The 20,019-nt window shown below is 37.6% G+C and overlaps 1 protein-coding gene across 5 annotated transcripts in view; it reads right to left on the bottom strand.

Moving 5' to 3' along the window:
* The window catches only part of LOC148878521 (E3 ubiquitin-protein ligase UPL1-like), a 46,434-nt gene extending 44,450 nt beyond the window's left edge, over positions 1 to 1,984 (bottom strand). For 4 of the 5 annotated variants that reach the window (XM_088955906.1, XM_088955909.1, XM_088955911.1 and 1 more), the window contains exon 1: positions 1,519 to 1,984. In XM_088955906.1, the coding sequence (XP_088812032.1) occupies positions 1,519 to 1,551 (33 nt within the window). In that variant the 5' untranslated portion in view covers positions 1,552 to 1,984. The remainder of the gene's footprint in view (positions 1 to 1,518) is intronic. The other variant, XM_088955915.1, reaches the window with a different exon arrangement.
* Between the last annotated feature and the right edge of the window lie 18,035 nt (positions 1,985 to 20,019).

Raw genomic sequence — 20,019 nt, 5'->3', positions numbered from 1 at the left:
TTTTTTTCTCTACATGTGGAAAACAGTGGTTGCTTGTAATTTTTGCAACCGAACCTTTTATCCTTTTTATTTTGCCGTTTTCTTTTTTTTTTTATGAGAAAAGTGACTGGAATGAGAAGATCATGAGTAAGGTTCAAAGTATCGATACACCCTGATACGGTGGAAGGGGTGTATCAGTACGTTGAACCCCACTCTATTTTTTTAGTTTTTTTTTTATCAAAACTTTTTCAGAGGGGTTGGCTTAAGGCATGCCTACCCCCTCAAATGGGGTTTGACCCCAAAAGACCTGTATTTCACATATCAACAAGCTACCGATATGATACAATATGATATACCTAATACAGGGCATATCATATCGAACTTTTGAACCATGATCATGAATACTATAGGATATAAAGTTTCTTGGAGACACCATTCATCATCATCATTATCATGCAAGCCTTATCCCAACCATATGGGGTCAGCTATATGAATCATGTTTCACCAGTCCATACTGTTTAATGCCATATCCATTGTTAAATTATTGGCTTTTAAATCATTTCTTACTACTTCTACCCCGTCTGGCCGTGTCCTTTTTGGTCTACCCCATGCCCTTCTAGCCCCTTTCAACTTGCATCAGATCACTCCTTGTGGGTGTCGTTGATGGTCTTCCATGCACATGCCCAAACCATCTTAGTCTACTTTCTCCCGTTTTATCACTTATTGGAGCCACTCCTAAGTTCCTACGAATGACACCAATTAAAAAATAATAATTTCTCAGAGACCACAATACAATGTGTCATATATTATTCCAAATAAAGGCCTTGATCTCATAAAACCTTGTAGTCTTGTGTCATGCTCATAAGCATTCAACCGTCTAGGTTTTAAGTATACCTTAGAATTGCCCAAGTGGTCACTAGACTACAATATATGATTTAGGGGTTGAAATGAATAATTGAATTTTTCTGTTTTTTTTTCTCTCTATTTCCTTTTATGGGTGATTTTGAAGACAATTCACACAAAGTTTTCACAGTAATAATTGAGTTCCACGTCAATTATTATTAGATTCCACTCATCATTGGCACCCAAACAACAATATTTAGATATCAATATTGAAAGCTGCCACTTTTAATTTTCAAAATTAATCTTGAACTGACCTGCCATGAGTAGCAAACTACATTTGAATAGCAGAAGTTCAAATTAGTGAATACTGGCTTAACACTCCCAGTTTTTAATCAAAAGTAGAAGAAAAACAACAATAAAGCATGCATGAGGGACAAATTAAGTAACAACGGGAAGCAAATTTTTGTTAACGAAAACAGACCCAATATTTACTGTCCAACATTCGATGAGCAGAGCAACAAAATCACTTCCTAATCAAGCAAAGCCATAAAATGTACTTGGATGCTATGAACAGGGTCGAACTAAGCAATTGGCTCAAAAAAAAGGGCCCTAACCAAATATTCCATTCGCCTTAAATACTGATATCATGAAAATTAAGGAATAAAAGACGACAACTTGTATTGAGAATTCCAATACCACTTCTAAAACCCTCCTCCTCTTCAGCTTCATCTTGAATTAACTAGCGGAGAGCATTTCCCGAATGGTAGATGCGATGAAAAGAGGTCAATTCTCCCCTGGAGAACAAATGAAAATTGTAACTCCGATCAAAATAGAAAGACGGAGGTCATTTCCCAAAGAAAAACTTGATCGTTGTATTGGTGATTGAGAAACACAGATAAGGGTTGAAATGAATGAGAAAGAAAAGAATTTTCAGTCTAGAATGTTTGGGTTTTCGGAGAAGGGTTACGCTTGTTGATCCGACCGAAGAGTGAGGAATCCCAAGTTCCCAACTATGGAGAGAAGCTAAAAGAGTATCGGGGTCATAGCAAAAGAAAATCACGGAGACGGAGAGAAAAAAAATTAAAAAGGGTAAACTTAGAAAGGGCCCTGGTATGGGGTTTGTGACAATTACTCCTGAACTTCTATTTGCGACAAAGATTCCATGAATTTTAATTTTCACTTTGCGACAAATACTCGTCAGCGAATTAGCGCTTTACTTAAAAGGAAAAATTCTGATTATTACCCTGTATTCTAGCTCGAGTGATAATTTGGTATCTAAATTTTAAAATGCGATAATTTAATATTCAAACTTTTAAAATATAACAATTAGTATCCAAATTTTCAAAATGTGATAAGGCAGTACCTGCAGTTAATTAGTCCATTAACTAATATTTGAAAAGTCAAAAATGTCCTAAGAATGCCATCTATCAATTGGAGCTGTCATAAGTTTGGTTAATTCTTATTTCATTTTATGACATGAATGTTTATCTTCATCTTAAAATATAAAAATTATCCACTCCATTCTCAAATAAATGAAGAAAAACAACACAAAACCTTATCTATCAGAAAGAAACATGTGTCACTTCATCTAAATATTAAATTTAGCTAGAAATCTAGAATGGTTTATTAGAGTAATTGAGAGGACTTCAATAGTATATCAGAAAATTAATTGAATCATAAATATTCAAACAAATAAGAAATTGGTAGCTTGGGGATGTACAAATTTTTAAACCAATGAATAATTATTTTTTTTTGAAGTTAACGGGCAAAACTCTAATGACTTAGGTATTTGTCACAAAGTAAAAGTTCAAGGGGGTCTTTGTTGCAAATGAAAGTTTAAGGGGCAATTGTCATTGGCCCCATAGTACATGGGGTCTTTGTAATTTAGCCTAAAAAAATATAGAAGAACCAAACTAAATCGGTATTCTCTTATGCCCTACCCTTGTAACACTATGATGTTTTCAACATAAAGGTGAGCATGGGTCGGTTTGGTTTGGTTCCATGGGATAACATAGAACCTACCTTGTAGGGGTTAGTTCCAAGTTATTGGAACCAAAACCTAACTTGTGAAAGTCAATTCTAGGGTCATCTCTCCCCTTGGTGGTTCCCAAGTCTACTCGTAAAACTTGTTATTTCTTTATTCTTCCCCTTAAAAAGAATGAAACATGTTATTTAAAAACTTAATTTTCGGTAAGAACAATATATAATTTAAAACTTATGTTATTTTTGTTGATTAACTTGAATAATTTAATATGCAGATTATCATAGTATATTAATATATGGTTCATAACTTATCTCTATAATTTAAACTTTGTAAATATTACCTTCTACGTTACTAATTATACACATTCAAGTATTAAAATGACAACAAAAAATCAAACCACTCAAGTAACTAAATGACCAAGTGAGACCATAGCCTTTTGTAACCATGAGTGCTTGGGTTCAAATCTTCACAATCTTAAAGTATTTTTGGGGTTTATTTCAAGGTAAGTTCCACCAAGGTTGGTTTATGTAAGGTAAACCCATTAGATCTTAGAACCAACTTGGGTGGGGATTGGGTTCAAAGAATTTGGAATCAAACATTACCTTGTTATAAATTGGGTAGGATCGGTTCGAGGCTGGTTCAAGGTCAATTCCATCCTGTTATAGGTAGAACCTACCTATTTGCTCATACCTATTTGGATAAGTGGTTGTAGAGAATAGAATAATTTTCTAATTATCATTGACAAATTTGTTAAATGCAATTGTAAGTACATGTTCACTATGACTGCGATTGCAATGAAGGTACAAAATTAGAACCACATAAGCACACATGGTGACACGTAAGCCGACGCAGATCCGTGACGAGTCCATAACTCGTCACGAACCTATGATGAGCTCAAGAACGTTGCGGACATGCGATACACTTAAGAACTGGCGTTCATTTACAACAAGCCAAAGACTATTCACAATAGAACAACCGAACGATGAGGAACAACTAGGCCAACATGTCAAACTAATTCCAATGTCACCCACGCCACGTTGACAAAGGGGACCCATGAAAGGAAGTAGCATACGTGCACTAGGAGAATCCTTAGACAAAAGGAAATTTAGTCCTGGAAAGATCTCGTGTAACATGTGGCAAACCCCCAGTGGTGCCCTCCTAACGACCGATATCAAACCGAGAATCCCCTTTCCAAACAGGAGTCAAATCCCTTTTTATCTCATTCCCTTCAAGGCCTCCGGATCTCCCCTTAAAAAATGGAGTGTAGAACACAACAAAAACATGATCCTGTCAATAAAAGATCTTAGCATACCCCTATTACCCAAGACTCCTAGCATTTCTTCATCCTTCAAGGAGACCATTATTCTTTGCCTAACCACCCCACTTACATTAGAATCTCTGTTTCGTCCTTAATCATGGAGGATGGGTGCTCATAAAAGCAACATTTCCCATGTTTCAAAAGAACAACCCAACAACCTTGAGAACGCTAACCTAAAAGTCAATGACCAAATTGGCCAAGAAATCGCTAACTAGGCTGATATCGAAATCCTAGCCAACAAGGTATACGACTTCGAAAACTGTTTCGACCGTTTGGAGTAGATGCAAGCCAGATCCCAAGGTATTCAAGCATATATTCTCATAAACTTCAGATCCCAAGGTATAAAAATCATGTACAATATCTCTATCCTATTTGGATGGTGGTCTGAACTCGGATTGCGGGTCTGAACTCAGACATGAACCCACTCAAATCATATTTGAATTTGGATGATAACAGTGCCAAAATTGCAATCCGATGCATCAGACCTGCCTCATTGATGAAAGTGTAGCAATAAATGATGAGATCAGACCTGAGTGCACTTGATTTCTAATGAGGACTGATATGAGATCTGATGCAGTATATGATCTAAAATATCTGTGGACTACTATTTTTGTTATCTTATTTGCATCCAATCTGATTGACTGCTAACAATACCAAAAATTGTAGACATGATTTCAGGACTCTGCAATTATTTGATATATATGAGCTATACAAGTTTGAACTTCAATTACAGAGCTTAAAGCTCTTGAACCAAGCCTAATCCAGATATGATTACAGTCTAGTTCAGATTTTTTTCCCACTTCAGATCTGATCCCAGCCCGAATGCAATTCAGATCTGATCCTAGCCCTAACTGATGTATATTTCAGTATATTTCATATATCAATGGTTGTGTATTTGTATACAAAAATAGCTCAGATCTGATTGTTATCTGTGGACTATCAGTATTAAAATGTTACAGACTTTAATCCATCCAAATCAGATCTGAATTTGGATACTAACAAAAATTGCAAACCTGATTTTAGGTCTCTGCAATTTATGGATGTAGATAAGATGTGCAATTTTGAACTTTGAATAAGCTCTTGATTCCAATCTTTTTTCGGACCTAAGTGCAACAGATTTCAGACCTACTTATTGATATTAGGCTTGGAATTTGCATTTCTATAGGTGGTTGTTCTCAATAGCTAAGATTTCAGATCTGATTTCATAAGGTTAGAACCTGAAGAGCAACCTAAAGATCCTAACTTCAGCACTGATTTCAGACCTGTTTACAGTAGAGTTTAGATATGTTTACTTATGTTCATTTTAGTTTAGAATAGTGTGTAATAAATTCCATTGCTAATCTAGCTAGCTCTTTTTTTTTCTATTGATGATCTACTTCACACTTGAATGTTGGTTTAGTTTCAATAATGGAGCTATGTTTTTATAGTTTGCAAATTTATAAGAAAATTAGTGTGGGTTATATCTGCATACATTCACTTACATTGCTGAAATCCTAATGCAGATCTGAGCAACAAGAAAAAAATATATATATAATATTTAGTTTATTATTCTAATTTCAGTAGGGTAGCTGCATTCTTGCATATCTTATAAAAAAAAAAGTGTACAATTCAGATCTGATTACCTTACCTGTCATTTCTACAATCACAAATCAGATCTGAACTCATTATAGTTGCCATAGTTTCAGTAGAGTAGTTGCTCTTATTGTTTTGCTTCATCTTTGGTTTTTGTTTTAGTCTGGGTAATCTAGTTGATTGATGGTGGCTAGTGCAGTTCATATCTGATTATCTTAGCTATGATTTATGAAATCAGAGATCAGATCTGAACTCATTATGGTTGTTATAGCTTCTGCTCTTTTTGGTCTACATATCTTATGAAAATAATGTGGATCAGATCTGGTTACCTTACCTACCACTTCTACAATCAGATCTGAACACATACCGATTTATATCTGATGACACTAGCAATAGAGTGATTCAGATCTGTATCTTCAATTGTGAGTTTTGGATTTGTATCTATGGTATATACAGATCTGAAACTTTGATACCATGCATAGTATAGCCACAGATTCAGATCTGTATACACTAACTCTTATTGCTGAAATCACATATCAGACTTGAGCACACTTAACTGCCTTTTTACTGTTTGATTTCAGTTTTGTACAGCTCCGTTTTCAGCATGCTTCATTGCTGATATCAGTGGTTTGTCTCACTGGTTTGCTTAGTTTTTAGTAGCCACTTTAGCTGATGTTGGTCGTGCACAATTCATAAAACAATGGGGTCAGATCTGATAGTTAGTAGCCTTTCAATATGTAGCTTAGACCTAACACAGTCACCTGAACACAGCTGTTATAGCTACTGATTTCATACCTAAACAGTGACTTGCAATAGTGGAGTTTCAGTAGCCACTGATCTCAGCTATGAAATCAGATTGGTACAGTGAGAAAGAATTTGTAAAATTGCAGTAGCTTTCAAATCTGATATCAGATCTATGTAGAACTGATGTCTAAATTGCAAGAACAAATTTCAGATCTTAGTAGAAATGATTTCAGACCTAAACAGTGACTTGCAATAGTGGAGTTTTAGTAGCCACTGATCTCAGCTATGAAATCAGATTGGTAAAATGAGAAAGAATTTGTAAAATTGCAGTAGCTTTCAGATATGATCTCAGATCTATGTAGAACTGATGTCTGAACTGCAAGAACAGATTTCAGATCTGAGTAGAAATGATTTCAGACCTGTATACTGATGGTGTGGCTGTTGGGATTTCAGATATGATATTGTATACTGTATACTGAGAAAATTTTTCTTTATAAGTTGCAGTAGCTAACTGATTTCAGATCTGATATTGAGAGAGAAATTGTAAATTGTTGTCCTACTCTTAGTAGCTACTGAATTCAGATCTGTACATTGATATTTATTAGCTTTTCAGCAGTTCAAATTTGTGCAATTAATTTTTATTGCTGAAATCAAGAGGTTTGTATACTACCCAAGGTCTATCCAGATTGGAAACCGAGGAGCAGCCTAAAGTTATTGATTTCAGTTTTGTTTCAAATCTGTCTACAATAGATTTCAGATGTGTTGATTGCTTGGACTTTTGTATTCTTAGATAGCATTCAGTCTTTACCTTGTAAATTGCTATTAGATTAGGATTACTTATTGATTAAATTATTTAGATTTTTTCCTTTCTTATTTATAGCATTTCACTTTAGATAAATTTATTTTAGAATACAGCTTTTGATCTCTCTCCTTCTACTATATGATGATTTTCAACAGAGAGACTCCTCATCAACAGAGTCATTGTAGAGTTTGAAAATAACCTTCAGGGAGTCCTCTATACATCTCTCTTTACTTGGTATTGCTCTTGTTGGATTTATTTTTACTCCCTAACACTAGGAACATTGGGGACAATGTTCATCTTAAGTGTGGGGGAGTTAGCTTGAGGCTAGGGTATGGGGGCTGGAACCATGCACCTCATTCACCCCAACACACACATACAGGCAATGACATGACTAATTAAACTGAAACCCCTCAAGCTCATTGTTGTTTATTAGGTGATTTTAAAGAGGGAGTACAAAGAGTTAAGGGAGACCAATGTATGTATATGTTTTTATTCTTATGAATAAACCGATTTAGTACATGCATGAGGTTAAGGGGGGGATGAATATGTCTTTCATCTTGACTAGCCCTAACTACCTTCATGAGTATGAAAGCACTTGATCTCATCATTAATGGTCAGTCGAGCTAGTTCACTTCTGAACTACTGATGCATGAGATTCAACAAATGCAAAAAGGACAAAGCCCAATTGACTCTGCTATTCTGAGCTAAATAGTAAAACTAGCAGCTTGGAATATGAGTCTTGTTATCTGCCTCAAGCCTGTGACCAGTGTAAGATGGAGCATAAAAAGCACTCATACAAAAAAAAAGAAAAAAAAAGTGTGAGATGGAGCATAAAATGCACTCACACCTAGAAAACAATTGAGGAAAGAAAAAGAAAAATTGGTGACGGCTGAGGTTCAAGGGGACAAAATGCAGTTGAACTCTCAATGAGGTGCAGTTACAAATTCGAACCTAGTTCAAATTGATGGTTAATTTTCGCAGTCAAGGAGTTGATCTACATATTGAACGGGAGTGAACTAAAGCTTGAAGAATCTCATATTCTCTATTTCCTTGGCTCTTATGCATGTGTTAAATAGTAGTTTATATGAATAGGAGTTGAATACTTACAAAATGTTTCCTAGCCACTCAAGGCAATTCCCTCCTACAAACTCACTCGGTAATTGGTGAGAATAAAGGGGGGGATGTTTAGTTTATGGATGATGTCTTTGCTTGAGGACAATCAAAAGCTTAAGTGTGGGGGGTATTTGATGAGTACACGGTTTACTTACAATTTATGCAGTTTTTGTATGAATTTTATGCCGATTTGATTGAATTTCACCCTATCTTAACTTGATTTCAATAAAGAATTCAGTAGAAACCAACTAAAAAAAAGAAGGCATAAAGCAATAAAATATAGCCAAAATTTAATCAATTTAGCCCAACCCAGCCAAGAGAGCAATGAATGAGCAATCGGCCCATGTAGCCCATGCTGCACTCTTTGGGGGAACCCAAAGAGAGAACCTACCAAGCAAACTAAATTCGGCCCAGCAAAGAGAAGCCCATTTCAGCCCAAAAGCAGCCTAGAGTAGAGCCAACATATGCTCAAAACTCAGCTAAGTTGCAACCCAAAGGGAGCAAGGGACGGCAACTTCTAGAGGTTTCAAGAAGAAGAGACAAGGGCAATAAATTCTAGAAGATTCAAGAGAGATGTGAGGTGGCAACATCTTACACTCCTTGAAAGCCTATTTAAGGAGGCCTCTTAAAGGGGGAGAGTGTTCAATTGCTGGAGTTCAAGGCTCTCCCCTTGGGTTCGAAATTCTTGAAGAGAAGAGAAGAGGAGAGGAGGAGCTAGGCACAAGAAGGAGAAGGGCTGAAGAGATCCAAGAAATCAAGAGAGAAGAAGGTGAGTTCGAATTGGGGGAAAGCATGATTGAGAGATTCTTTGTTCTATTTCTACTTAATTTTTGTTTTCTTGAGTTCGAATTCATCTTCAATTCATGAAATTACTCTTCCGCTCTTTCATTCCTTCTCGTTGTAATCAAATGCTGTAAAATTCAGATTATGTAATCAAGTTCATTGAAGCATTCGAATAAACTAGATCTAATCTTGTTGCTTCTTGAATAAAACTTGAATTGTAGATCATATTGGCCAAATTGATCACTTAAAAATCTAGATCTAAGATTTGTAAGAACTGAATTGCTTGAGAAAGAATTCAAGCCTTCATATTTCAGCTTTGCCAACTTGATCTAACTCTTGGAATTTCTAGAGTGCTTGAGAGAGACTCTAGAAATTCATATATGCTATTCAAGAACTGAATTGCATGCAATGTTAGATATAACTTGCACAATTCAGTTGGTGATCAATTCAAATTTGAATTGATGCCCTTGAAGTGTTTGATTAAATGCATGAATGATTAGATTCTTGATAGAGATATGAGAATCACCATTCTTGCATAGGATGAATATGCACTTGAAAGAGGTTGTTCATTACCTTGGGGTTTCACCAAACCAAGGCTGAATCATGTCTTATTCGAATGAGTTAAGAAGGTTGATTGTTGAATCATGAATTTGGATTTTTAGCTTACTCTTTCATCTTGAATGTAAGGTATTTAAGCCAATGCTTCTTAGGTAGATTGTAGCTTAGGATTTTGAATTTGAATAAAAGTGTAATGTTTTGTTAATCAGATAAGAGTTAACCAATTTAGTATTAGTAGTTGCTTCCTAAATCCTCGTGGGAGCGATACTCTACTCATCTCTTTACTACTTGAACGGTTAGTGCACTTGCTAGTGTCACAATGACCCGCCAATAAAATTATTATGGAAAAATACTACTTTTAAACTCTTTATTTTACAAATTCAATTGTTGAGCACACTTTAGATATATATCTTCGTGCTTTCATCACAACCCCCAACCAGCTTATTGCTAGTCTTTAGCATGATGTTCAGCTTAAACAGAAATCTAGCAAAACCACTTGGGCATTTCAAACAACAAGGTTGGGAAAAGACCACAGATGCTATCAAGATTACTTTAATTATGACTTCCAAAAGTGAATGTGTGTGAACTAAGCAAAACCTTCATACCACAAACAGCAACACATATAGCATTGAGAATTAATCAAAGTAAAAGCCACAAGTCTATACTCTCACAGTTTAACTATTTTTGGGCAAGGGATTTCTCTCATGGAGTTGGAAATCAGATAACCACTCAAAGAAAAGGCCAAATTTATGGACAAACAAACAAACAAACAATCAATGATTAGAAGATATGAAAGTTAGTTGTTTAGAAGTCAACCATTCTTTCCACAAACCAACTTCAGGATTTCGATTTGTCAAATATGAGAGTAATACAAATAGAAATCGAGCCTAGTGAGAAAAACTATTCCCCATGAAGTTTGTCTTTTGAATTGACGGAAGACTATTGTACTGAGTCCCTTTTTTTTATGCAAAGTAGGGAAAGTGCTAAGTTTCTCACATAACTAATATTACACATGTTATCCCAAAAGCTTCACATAACACGAACTAGCTCACCCTCTCTCTCTCTCTCTCTCTCTCTCTCTCTCTCTCTCTCTCTTTCATTTCATCCTTCAGCTTATCATCCAATCATTCCTCAAACCAACTAATGTCATTCTAAACAACAATTAACCAATTCAACAAATCAATGGAGATTTGTAAGTTGTTTCCTCAACTCTCCACTTACTCACAAAAGATGTGTGAGTATAGAAAAATGTGTGCTTAAACATGACAATTCTCTTAGCTATATATATTGAACATTCATCTAACTACAAAGCTTAGTATTATGCGCAAAGAGTTTTCAGAAGTTATTCTTTGATAATCAAGATACAAAAGTGACTTAAACCAAACAATTTTGAAATCATACCTAGATAGAAGAGCAAAAAATCCAATATAAGCTTCTCAAACATGCAATGCAAACTTATTCACACAAAAACTACCAAAATAAAAGCAATAAGCAAAGTGTTGGTTGTCTCTCTTTCACACAAGAAGAATGTATAAAAAGTGCATGCAATGCTACCACCTCCAACCTAAACAAGACAGTGTCCTCACTGGCAAAAAAATAAAAGAAATAACAGAGCAAGGGATAGAGGACACCTGAGCGATGGGCTAAGACTAGACTTGCAAATTAGTTAACTAGAAGAAGGAAACATAAAAACCAATAAAAGAAAAACAAGAACAAATGAAAGGAAATAAAAATAAAGTGGTAGTGCAGAAAGATAGAACCTAATTAATCATTAGACCAGAGCTGCAAGAGTGATCTCCTCAGGTTGGTCTACACTCTCCACATAATGCTTCAACCGTTGTCCATTAACTCGGAAAAAGGTTCCATCGGTTGGATCCTTAATCTCAAAAGCACCGTTGGGAAAGACTCGCTTCACCACAAATGGAGCTGTCCATCTAGATCTTAGCTTTCTTGGGTGGAGATGCAAACGGGAACCATAAAGATGCACATGTTGGTTTGGCTCAAAATTCTTCCGTAGGATTTGTTTATCATGAGCCGCTTTTAGTTTAGCCTTGTAGATCCTAGAACTGTCATATGCACCGTTCCGCCGTTCTTCTATCTCTGACAACCGTAACTTCTTTTGAATACCTACAACATTTAAATCAAAATTAAGTGCTTCGATAGTCCAATAAGCTTTATTCTCAAGCTCTACAAGTAAATGACACGCTTTCCCATAAATGAGTCGGTTAGTGTCCAGACCCCAACACACTAGCCCATAACCATTAGTGAAGGTTTAATGCATTGACTTCCTTTCTCTCTTACCCTAGGTGTTGCATAGACTTCATGACTTAAACAAAGCCTGCCCTAAGGACGAGTTCCCATTATCAAATATGGAAAATCCTCATTGATGCTACAGTCAAGAACCAGTTGTTCTCCTTCCTAGATGCATACAATGGCTATAAATCAGATCTCTATTAACCCATATACGCACTTCATATAGCGTTTCAAACACCAATAGGGAATTTTTACTACAAGATATTGTCCTTCAGTTTGAAGTACGCTAGGGCCACATACCAAAGAGCAATGACAAGTGTCTTCCATGATATGATGCATAAGGAGATATAGTGTTATGTGGACGACATCGTAGTCAATCCCAAAAAGAAAGAGGAGCATTCTGAAGTATTGAGGAAAGTATTCACATGATGCGAGCCTTCAACTTGAGGCTTAATCCACTTAAGTGCACAATCGAGTGTAGTTAGGAAAATTCTTGGGTCATCGAGTCGAAAGCAGTCTTGGACCTGCCACCCCCGAGCACTGAGTCATAATTGAAAATGTTCTTAGGAAAGGTCTCCTACCTCATAAGGTTCATCCTTAACACACGTGGCATTGACTCTCCTTAAGCTCACTAAGAAATTCGTGGAATACAAGTGGTCAATGCAGAATCAATATGCTTTTGACCAACTGAAGCAGACCCTAGCTAAGGCCCCAACCATGTCCCCTCCGAAGAGCGGTTGAGAATTCAAGTTATATATAGCATCTAACTCATAAACTATAGGTTGTTTGTTAGCCCAAGAGAATGACAAAAAGGTCGAGTACCCCATCTATTATGCCAAAAGGACTTTGAAACCGATAGAGAAAAACTACTCGCATATGGAACAGTAGTGTTTAGCATTAGTCTTTGTCGCACAAAAATTCAAACATTACATCCTAGGCCAAAAGGTAGTACTGATAGCAAGAAGTGATTCGATCAGGTACTTCATTGATATGCCCCCACTTTCTAGAAGATTGATCAAATGGATGATGTGGTTGAGCGAGTATAGTATTGAATACATCCAACCCGGCAATTAGATGTCAAGCGGTTACAGATCTCTTAGCTGACTTCTCCACTAGTGATGACTTCCCTATCTCCGAAGAGATACCCGGAGATCTCCCCATCATCGCAGTAGTAGAGAAGGTAGAGGGGTCATAACATTTGATGCAGTAGCACTAATTCCTCTGTGGGAGCCGAAGTTACATTGACCTCGCTTACTAGACAGACTTCAACCTATTCCTTCAAGTTGCAATTCCCCTACTCACAACATCACAAAATACGGGGAATTGGTGCTAGGTTTAACAATAGCAAGGGATTCTGAGGCAAAGAAAGTAAAGGTCGTAGGAGATTCTAAACTAGTGATTGGATAGATGGTAGGTAGCATGACAGTGAAAGAATTAACAATCTTGTCGTATAGAATATTTATCCAAAACCTAATCAAAGACTTAAAAGTAACCTATGAACATCAGAATAGGGAAAAGAATAGTTATGTTGATGCTCTATCCACCATGGGATCTAAGATACAACCGAGCAATGGACCAATTACCATAACGATTTAGATGTTCTGTGAGCCATCAACAGAGAGATTGGGGCACTAGGTTGAGACCAAGGGTGATGTTAACGAAGGTTGATGAATCAATTTTTGGTGATGTATCAATTTTTTGTGCTAAGTACCTCATCATTCAGTCTGCTTCCAAGTGGCTGCCAGGTCGCGCCTGGGCCAGGCTGCCAAGTGGGACACCATCAAATTGGCTAAGGCAAGTTGTTGCCTAAGTGGTTTCGGGTGTCACCTAGTTGTTCCGAGGTCCCATATGTCACAATATCATTGGAGGGCCAAATCCACCCTCATCAAAGGTGATTAGAGGTACGACGTGATAGAAAAATTAAATAATCCAACGACAATGATGCAGGATGACAAGGTGCTTTTGTGATTCCAATTGGTGAATAGGGTATTGTATCACAAGGTGGTAGATGGAGTGCAGGCAAGGTGTCTAGGACCCGTAGAAGCGGCAGTAGTGTTAAAAGAAACTCATGAGGCTTCTCGCGGAGATATAACAACGACATTGTATCGGAGGTTGCAAAGGTTGGGGTACTACTGGCCAGAGATGAAGGCATTTATGACTAAGGTACAAAATGGCTATGAAAAGTGTGTGCTAGAGGCTGATAAGAAAGAGTGCCTCTTGGTGGATGACTTGAACTGTAGAGATATGTATATAAATTAAAACAAAAATGGTGTTTCACGACTTGTCCTAACACTATAAAGGAAACTTTTGACCAAAGTTAAGAAATTTTACTTGCAAAATAGGGTGTTATATAGGAAGTCCTACACGGGGAAACCTCTGCACTACCTAGCCGGTGACAAAGTGGAAGAAGCACTGGACACAACCCATAGCTCTGAACCAGCCTCACACCAGGGAAAAATGTCCTTACACGTCCATCTTTTGCACCTAGGCTTCTACAGGCCAACCATGCTAGAAGTAAGGGTCACCACGAGCCAATGCTTTCACGAGCTATTCGAGCTCGGCTTAGCTCGATTCAATTTAAACGAAGCTTCAAGCCGAATTCGAGCTTGATATATAGGCTTGTTTTCTAATCAAGCCAAGCTCGAGCCTAGTAAAGCTCGGCTCATGAGGCTCGTGAGCCTAGTATTAAATAAATAAGTTTTATTATACATACATGCACATAAATATATAAATATATATAATAATTTTATTATATATAAAAATATTTTTATTTTTCATTTATAATAGTAAATAATTTTTATAATTATTTTTTGTATATATAATTGTTCAGGTCATGGCTGAGCTGGTCCTGAGAGATATGTGGTGGCCGCCCAGTCATCGCCTGGTCACCCTGGCCACGTCGGCATAGCTCGGCCAACTCTACGCGTAATGTGGATAAGCATAACTACGGATAAAGAGGAGTAAGGAAAACAACTCCGCCAAGGAATAGGACTCTATCCCAAATACCTCAGTGGCTAACCGGATCCCAATAACCCTAGAAGCCCAATCCGACTAGGACACAGATCTTCGGCTATAAAAAGGTACTCCATGCTCAAGGTAAAGGATTCCAACTTCTGACACCCACACTATTACTCTGCTCGCACCAGCACCCTTATTGCTCGGCTCGACCATCCACCACCTCTTACTGACTTGAGCATTGGAGTGCCTACACAGGGATAACACCTTGGGCCTCTGACTTCTTCTTTCTTGATCATAGGTTTTGAAGCGTATCCTTGTCCTTGTAATCTTGGCACCGCCCTATTGGCAAGGACTATCTGGTTGTTCTCCTTAGTTCGTGCACCACATCGGATTAAGCAGCATCAATAATATTAAATATTTTTTATAATTCTTAATTTTTTCTCTAAAAAATAAAAATAATTTTTATTAAAAAAAACTTGCTTATAGTTGAGCTCGAGCTGAGCCGAGCTCAAACTTGCGATCTATGAATCGAGTCGAGCTCGAGCTCAAGTCTCTAGCTTGAATTAAGCTCGAGCTTGAGCCTGATACTATTCCTGTTACCCGAGCTCGAATAGCCAAGTATTCGACTCGGCTCGTCTCAAATCCACCCATAGTTAAAAGATACTCAAAGACATGTACATAGGTGTCATGCATGCTAAGCACATAGTCAACTAATACACCACCCAGCCAATGACCTCCACCTCATTATAACACCATGGCCTTTCCATACTTGGGGAGTAAATCTGATAGGTAAAATACACCCACCCTCTAAGGGATATTGCTTCATCATTGTGGCCACAAATTATTTAATGAAATAGGCGGAGGTCATACCATTGAGAAGAATCTATACAGAAAATATAACAATTTTCTTAAGGCAACACTATTAGACAGTGTATGCCCTTTGCTCCAATCAGATTGATGTACATTATTAACATTTATTGTAAATGAATAAAGTACATAGTTGATTCATGTTATTATGGTGTGTTTTTATGTAATACCCTTAAACTGGACACTTATGAGACTCGTGTTAGTTTAGAATCTTCATAGCCGTTGGATAGACCTAAGGAGGTTTATCATGCCAAGGCTGACACTTATGTGCTGTTAAGTCAGTTGGGGTGGCTTGTCTCAGCTGCTAAGGTGAGACCTGAAGCACATTAGTGTGGGTTTATTTGAAACTTTAAACTGGACCATTTTCCAATTATGCCCTGGACTTTGGAGACAGATGGGCAAAACTATAATGTTACACCTAACCCCAAGACTCGATTATGGTACTGTACTAGGTGTTGGATTTGGATGCCTTTGATATGCCAATCAGTGAGATCCTCAGCGGGGGTCAAAACCTGGGTATGTTGGGACAGTCAGAGAATTCATCTAAGTGAGTGATCATAGTGACAGAATCAGCTCCTTTATCGGACAAAGTGAATGATTGGGAAATGCACTCTCTCTGATGGAAACCTAAACTACTAGCAATTGATTTCAAACTTGTTGAGTTTTGTTTTGCAAAATATATTTATATAGAGATATACATATATATTATGGTTCCACAAAATGTTTGCAAAAGGTTTTTAATTCCCGGAATCCATGTGAGCAGAGAGTGCAACACTGAACTTTGCAATCGAGGGAAAAGTACTCTCTTATCGGGCAGTGTTTGATCATTACGGGCTAAGAGGTTAAGTGTAAGACCATTTAGGGCTTTTACTTGATGAGTTAATCCCACTTAAGTCCATAGTCCTTGGGCTTTCATAAGGTGGGTAGACCCATGGACCATTTAGTGTAAATATTGGGCTTCCTAAGAGCTCCTACTGATGGGCTCAGGGGTTCATTGTCTTCAACAGTGAATTCAGTCAGGCCTTGTAATAGAGGCTAGACTGAACCCATATGGATTTTGTGGATATCAATGTTAGGGTCCCACACCATACAAATAGATCCAAGCTAGCCAGGAATTAGAAGGAAGTGAGCATGAAAGTTTAATGGGCCTAAAGCCCAATTCAAACTGGGCTTAATTTGATTAATTAAAAGAGGGTGAATTTGAGATCAGATCTGCTTCTAGGTCAACAAGAGGATAAGATATGTCTTATCCACTTAGGATTTTTTATCCAAATAAAGATTTGGATCAAAGAACCCTCTCTTGATATGATTAAGAAGCTGATCCAAGAAGGATTATAAATAGAGGGAGAAATTCTTCTGTTAAACACTTTTTGTGAATCTTAAATCTTCTCTATGCTCTTGCCACCCTACCTTGTTCGATCTCAAGTTCTTGGAGTGATCAAGATTGGATCTTGATATTGTTTCTTGTTAGAAGAAACAATCTTGATGTTATGCTCACATCCCTGCATGGTTTTTTGTTAAAGAATTGGAGTTTTTGCTGAAGAATCTCTTTGTTGATCCCGCCTCACCCTAAGTTGTGTCATCTTTAGGGGATGAAGGATTTAGTGAACTCTTTGGGTGTGAACACCTGCGTTGAGAACTACTACTGATTTCGTATTAGGTATATCCCTCCCTTAATCTTGGTTTTAGATTTGGTCTGGTTTGTTTCAAGAACGAATCTTGAAAAATGCAGTTTTTCTAAATCAGGGAATAGGATTCCCAGAAGGGAGAAAGAAAATTTTTGAAGTTTTTCCCATCCACCCTGCATGGTTTGGTCATCCATATAATGGATCTCCCTTCCCTTCAAACACATAGTTCACTGATTTGGGGTCCTGATGAGGATACTTATGGACAATGGATTATATATTAAAAATCAAGAAGTTCAAAATTTATTAGGGCAAGCATAGGCGACTAACAAAACATTTTTGAAGATGTTGAGTAAGATGGTGGCTAAAAATCAAAGGAACTAGGCTGAGAAGTTATCCAAGAAGACACTCTAGGCCAATCGCACAATGATTAGAAAAAAGTACATAGGTGATTCGATATTCCTTAGTCTATGGCCAAGAAGCAATCTTATCAACAGAAATATAGACGGTGCCCGCTAGATTTGCTTATGCGGTGGGGAAACATTTCCAAACAGAGGAGATGAACCAGTTGCTTAGTGACAAACTAGAATGTGTAGAAGAAGTCAAAGAGAAATCATTGCAAAAACATATAAAATACAAACAACTTATGGTTTCCAACTTCAACAAATTGGTTTAGCCTCGCAAATTCAAAGAAGGGTATAAGGTGCTAGAGACAACGCTACATGTGCAACAAGGGAAATCGGCTGGAAAATTCACTCCTAACTGGGTCAAACCGTACATTATTAAAGCAGCACACCCAACCAAATATTATGTGTTATGGGATATAAACAAAAATGAACAAGACGAGACAATGAATGGACATTGGCTAAAATTGTACAATGAATGACAATGATAATTGTATTTGATATGTATATGTTCTCTTTTGTGTTTCAAATTCATGTGCTAAATACGTTTTCTTAAGCAACTATTTAATTATTGTCTGCTACTCATGCGATTTCACTATGGATTATTGTGATTTACTAATTGTGCTTTGCGATTGAAGATTGAACCAACAACACAAGAAGACCCTGACAACCCCATGTGCGATTACATATTCCCTAACAACCCCACGAAGGCCCTAGCAACCCCAAGCACAATTATATATTCCCTGACAACCCCAAAAAGGCCCTAGCATCCCCAAGCATGACTATATATTCCTTGGCAACCCCATGAAGGCCCTGACAACCCCAAGTGCAATCTCTCATATTCCTTGGCAGAAGGCCTTGGCAACCCCAAGTGTGATCTCTTATATTCCATGGCAAACCCAGGAAAGCCTTGGCAACCCAAAGTGCACTCTCACATTGCCCTAGCAACCCCAAGAAAGCCCTGGCTGCCCGGGGCGCAATTACAAGTTACAGTGGCAACCCTAGGGAGACCTTAGTAATCCCAAGCATAGTACCATACTACCTTGGTGACCTAGTAAGCGATCTTTCGAAGCCCTAGCAGCCCCAAGCATGGCACACTACTTAAGAAACTTGTGTAGTTAGCCCTAGACACTAGTAAGCTACCCCATTTATATCTCAAACATATAACAAAATGTAAGCGATGATAGCATACATGCCACGACCCGACCAATGGGGGGCTAAGTCATAGCCCAAGATTGAGATGGCTATTTCACTCATTAAACATCACCCAAACGTATTGATATTATCTCAAGATCATTGACAGGTTCCCAGGAAAGTAACAAACCCAACCAATAGGGATAGCAAAATATATACAACACAAAATGACAAAAAACATAATACAATGCACATAAGAAAAAGCCGCTTCATTGAATGGTATCAATGGTTGAATATTTACAAAAGTAAACTACAAGATACAAATTTCCTACTCACTAAACCACTCGTTGCGCATTTCAGTGATCTTCTCTAAACTTGCCCTCTATTCCTGAATGGTGACAATTTCTTAATACTCTTCTTACAACTGTGATAGCACCTTCTATTGGTGAGTGGCCTTGTGAAGAAGAGTCATTATCTTCTCCTCAGTCTTCAAAATACAGGCGCCCACAATGTTCAATCGCCTACGAAGTTCATCCAAGCCCTTGGAAGAAATTGGGTTTGATTCCTTATAGCCGGTCTTCCAGAACACGTGAGCCATATGAATCACTCACTCTTCAATATGCTCCATCCTAAAGCCCATCGCAATGAACGAGATACATGTCTTCAACCACCGAGTGAATAGAGACCATGATAGTGACTCCACTGACTGTGACATAATAGAGATCATTAAACCTGCCATCGTGTTTAAGGAGGCACTCATAACCACAACTGGAAATTCAACAGAAGCTAACCACCCCTTTTGAATAACCAACGACATCGTATCAACAATGCTGTGAGACAAAATGAATTGCTCCTATCTACGAACTCCTTGAACCACGATGGGATCAAACATTGCGAACCCAATACGTACCATATCTTCCCTCCCGTAACAATCTATCATCTCTTGGCGCACTATCTTGAGTTCAGCAATAAGGTCCAAGTCACCAGCTTGCGAGTCCAAATCATTGACCTCCACTTGTGTCGGCTATAACTTCAGGATGATTAGGGCACTTGACTTGAATGTCCACCGATGAAAGTTGAAT

This window comes from Nelumbo lutea, chromosome 1 (assembly GCF_056320005.1).
Source record: "Nelumbo lutea isolate HS-2025 chromosome 1, American lotus-T2T, whole genome shotgun sequence".
In the NCBI taxonomy this organism is placed as follows: Eukaryota; Viridiplantae; Streptophyta; class Magnoliopsida; order Proteales; family Nelumbonaceae; genus Nelumbo; species Nelumbo lutea.
The sequence above is the reverse complement of the archived record's forward strand: the minus strand, read 5'-3'. Positions and strand labels throughout refer to the sequence as shown.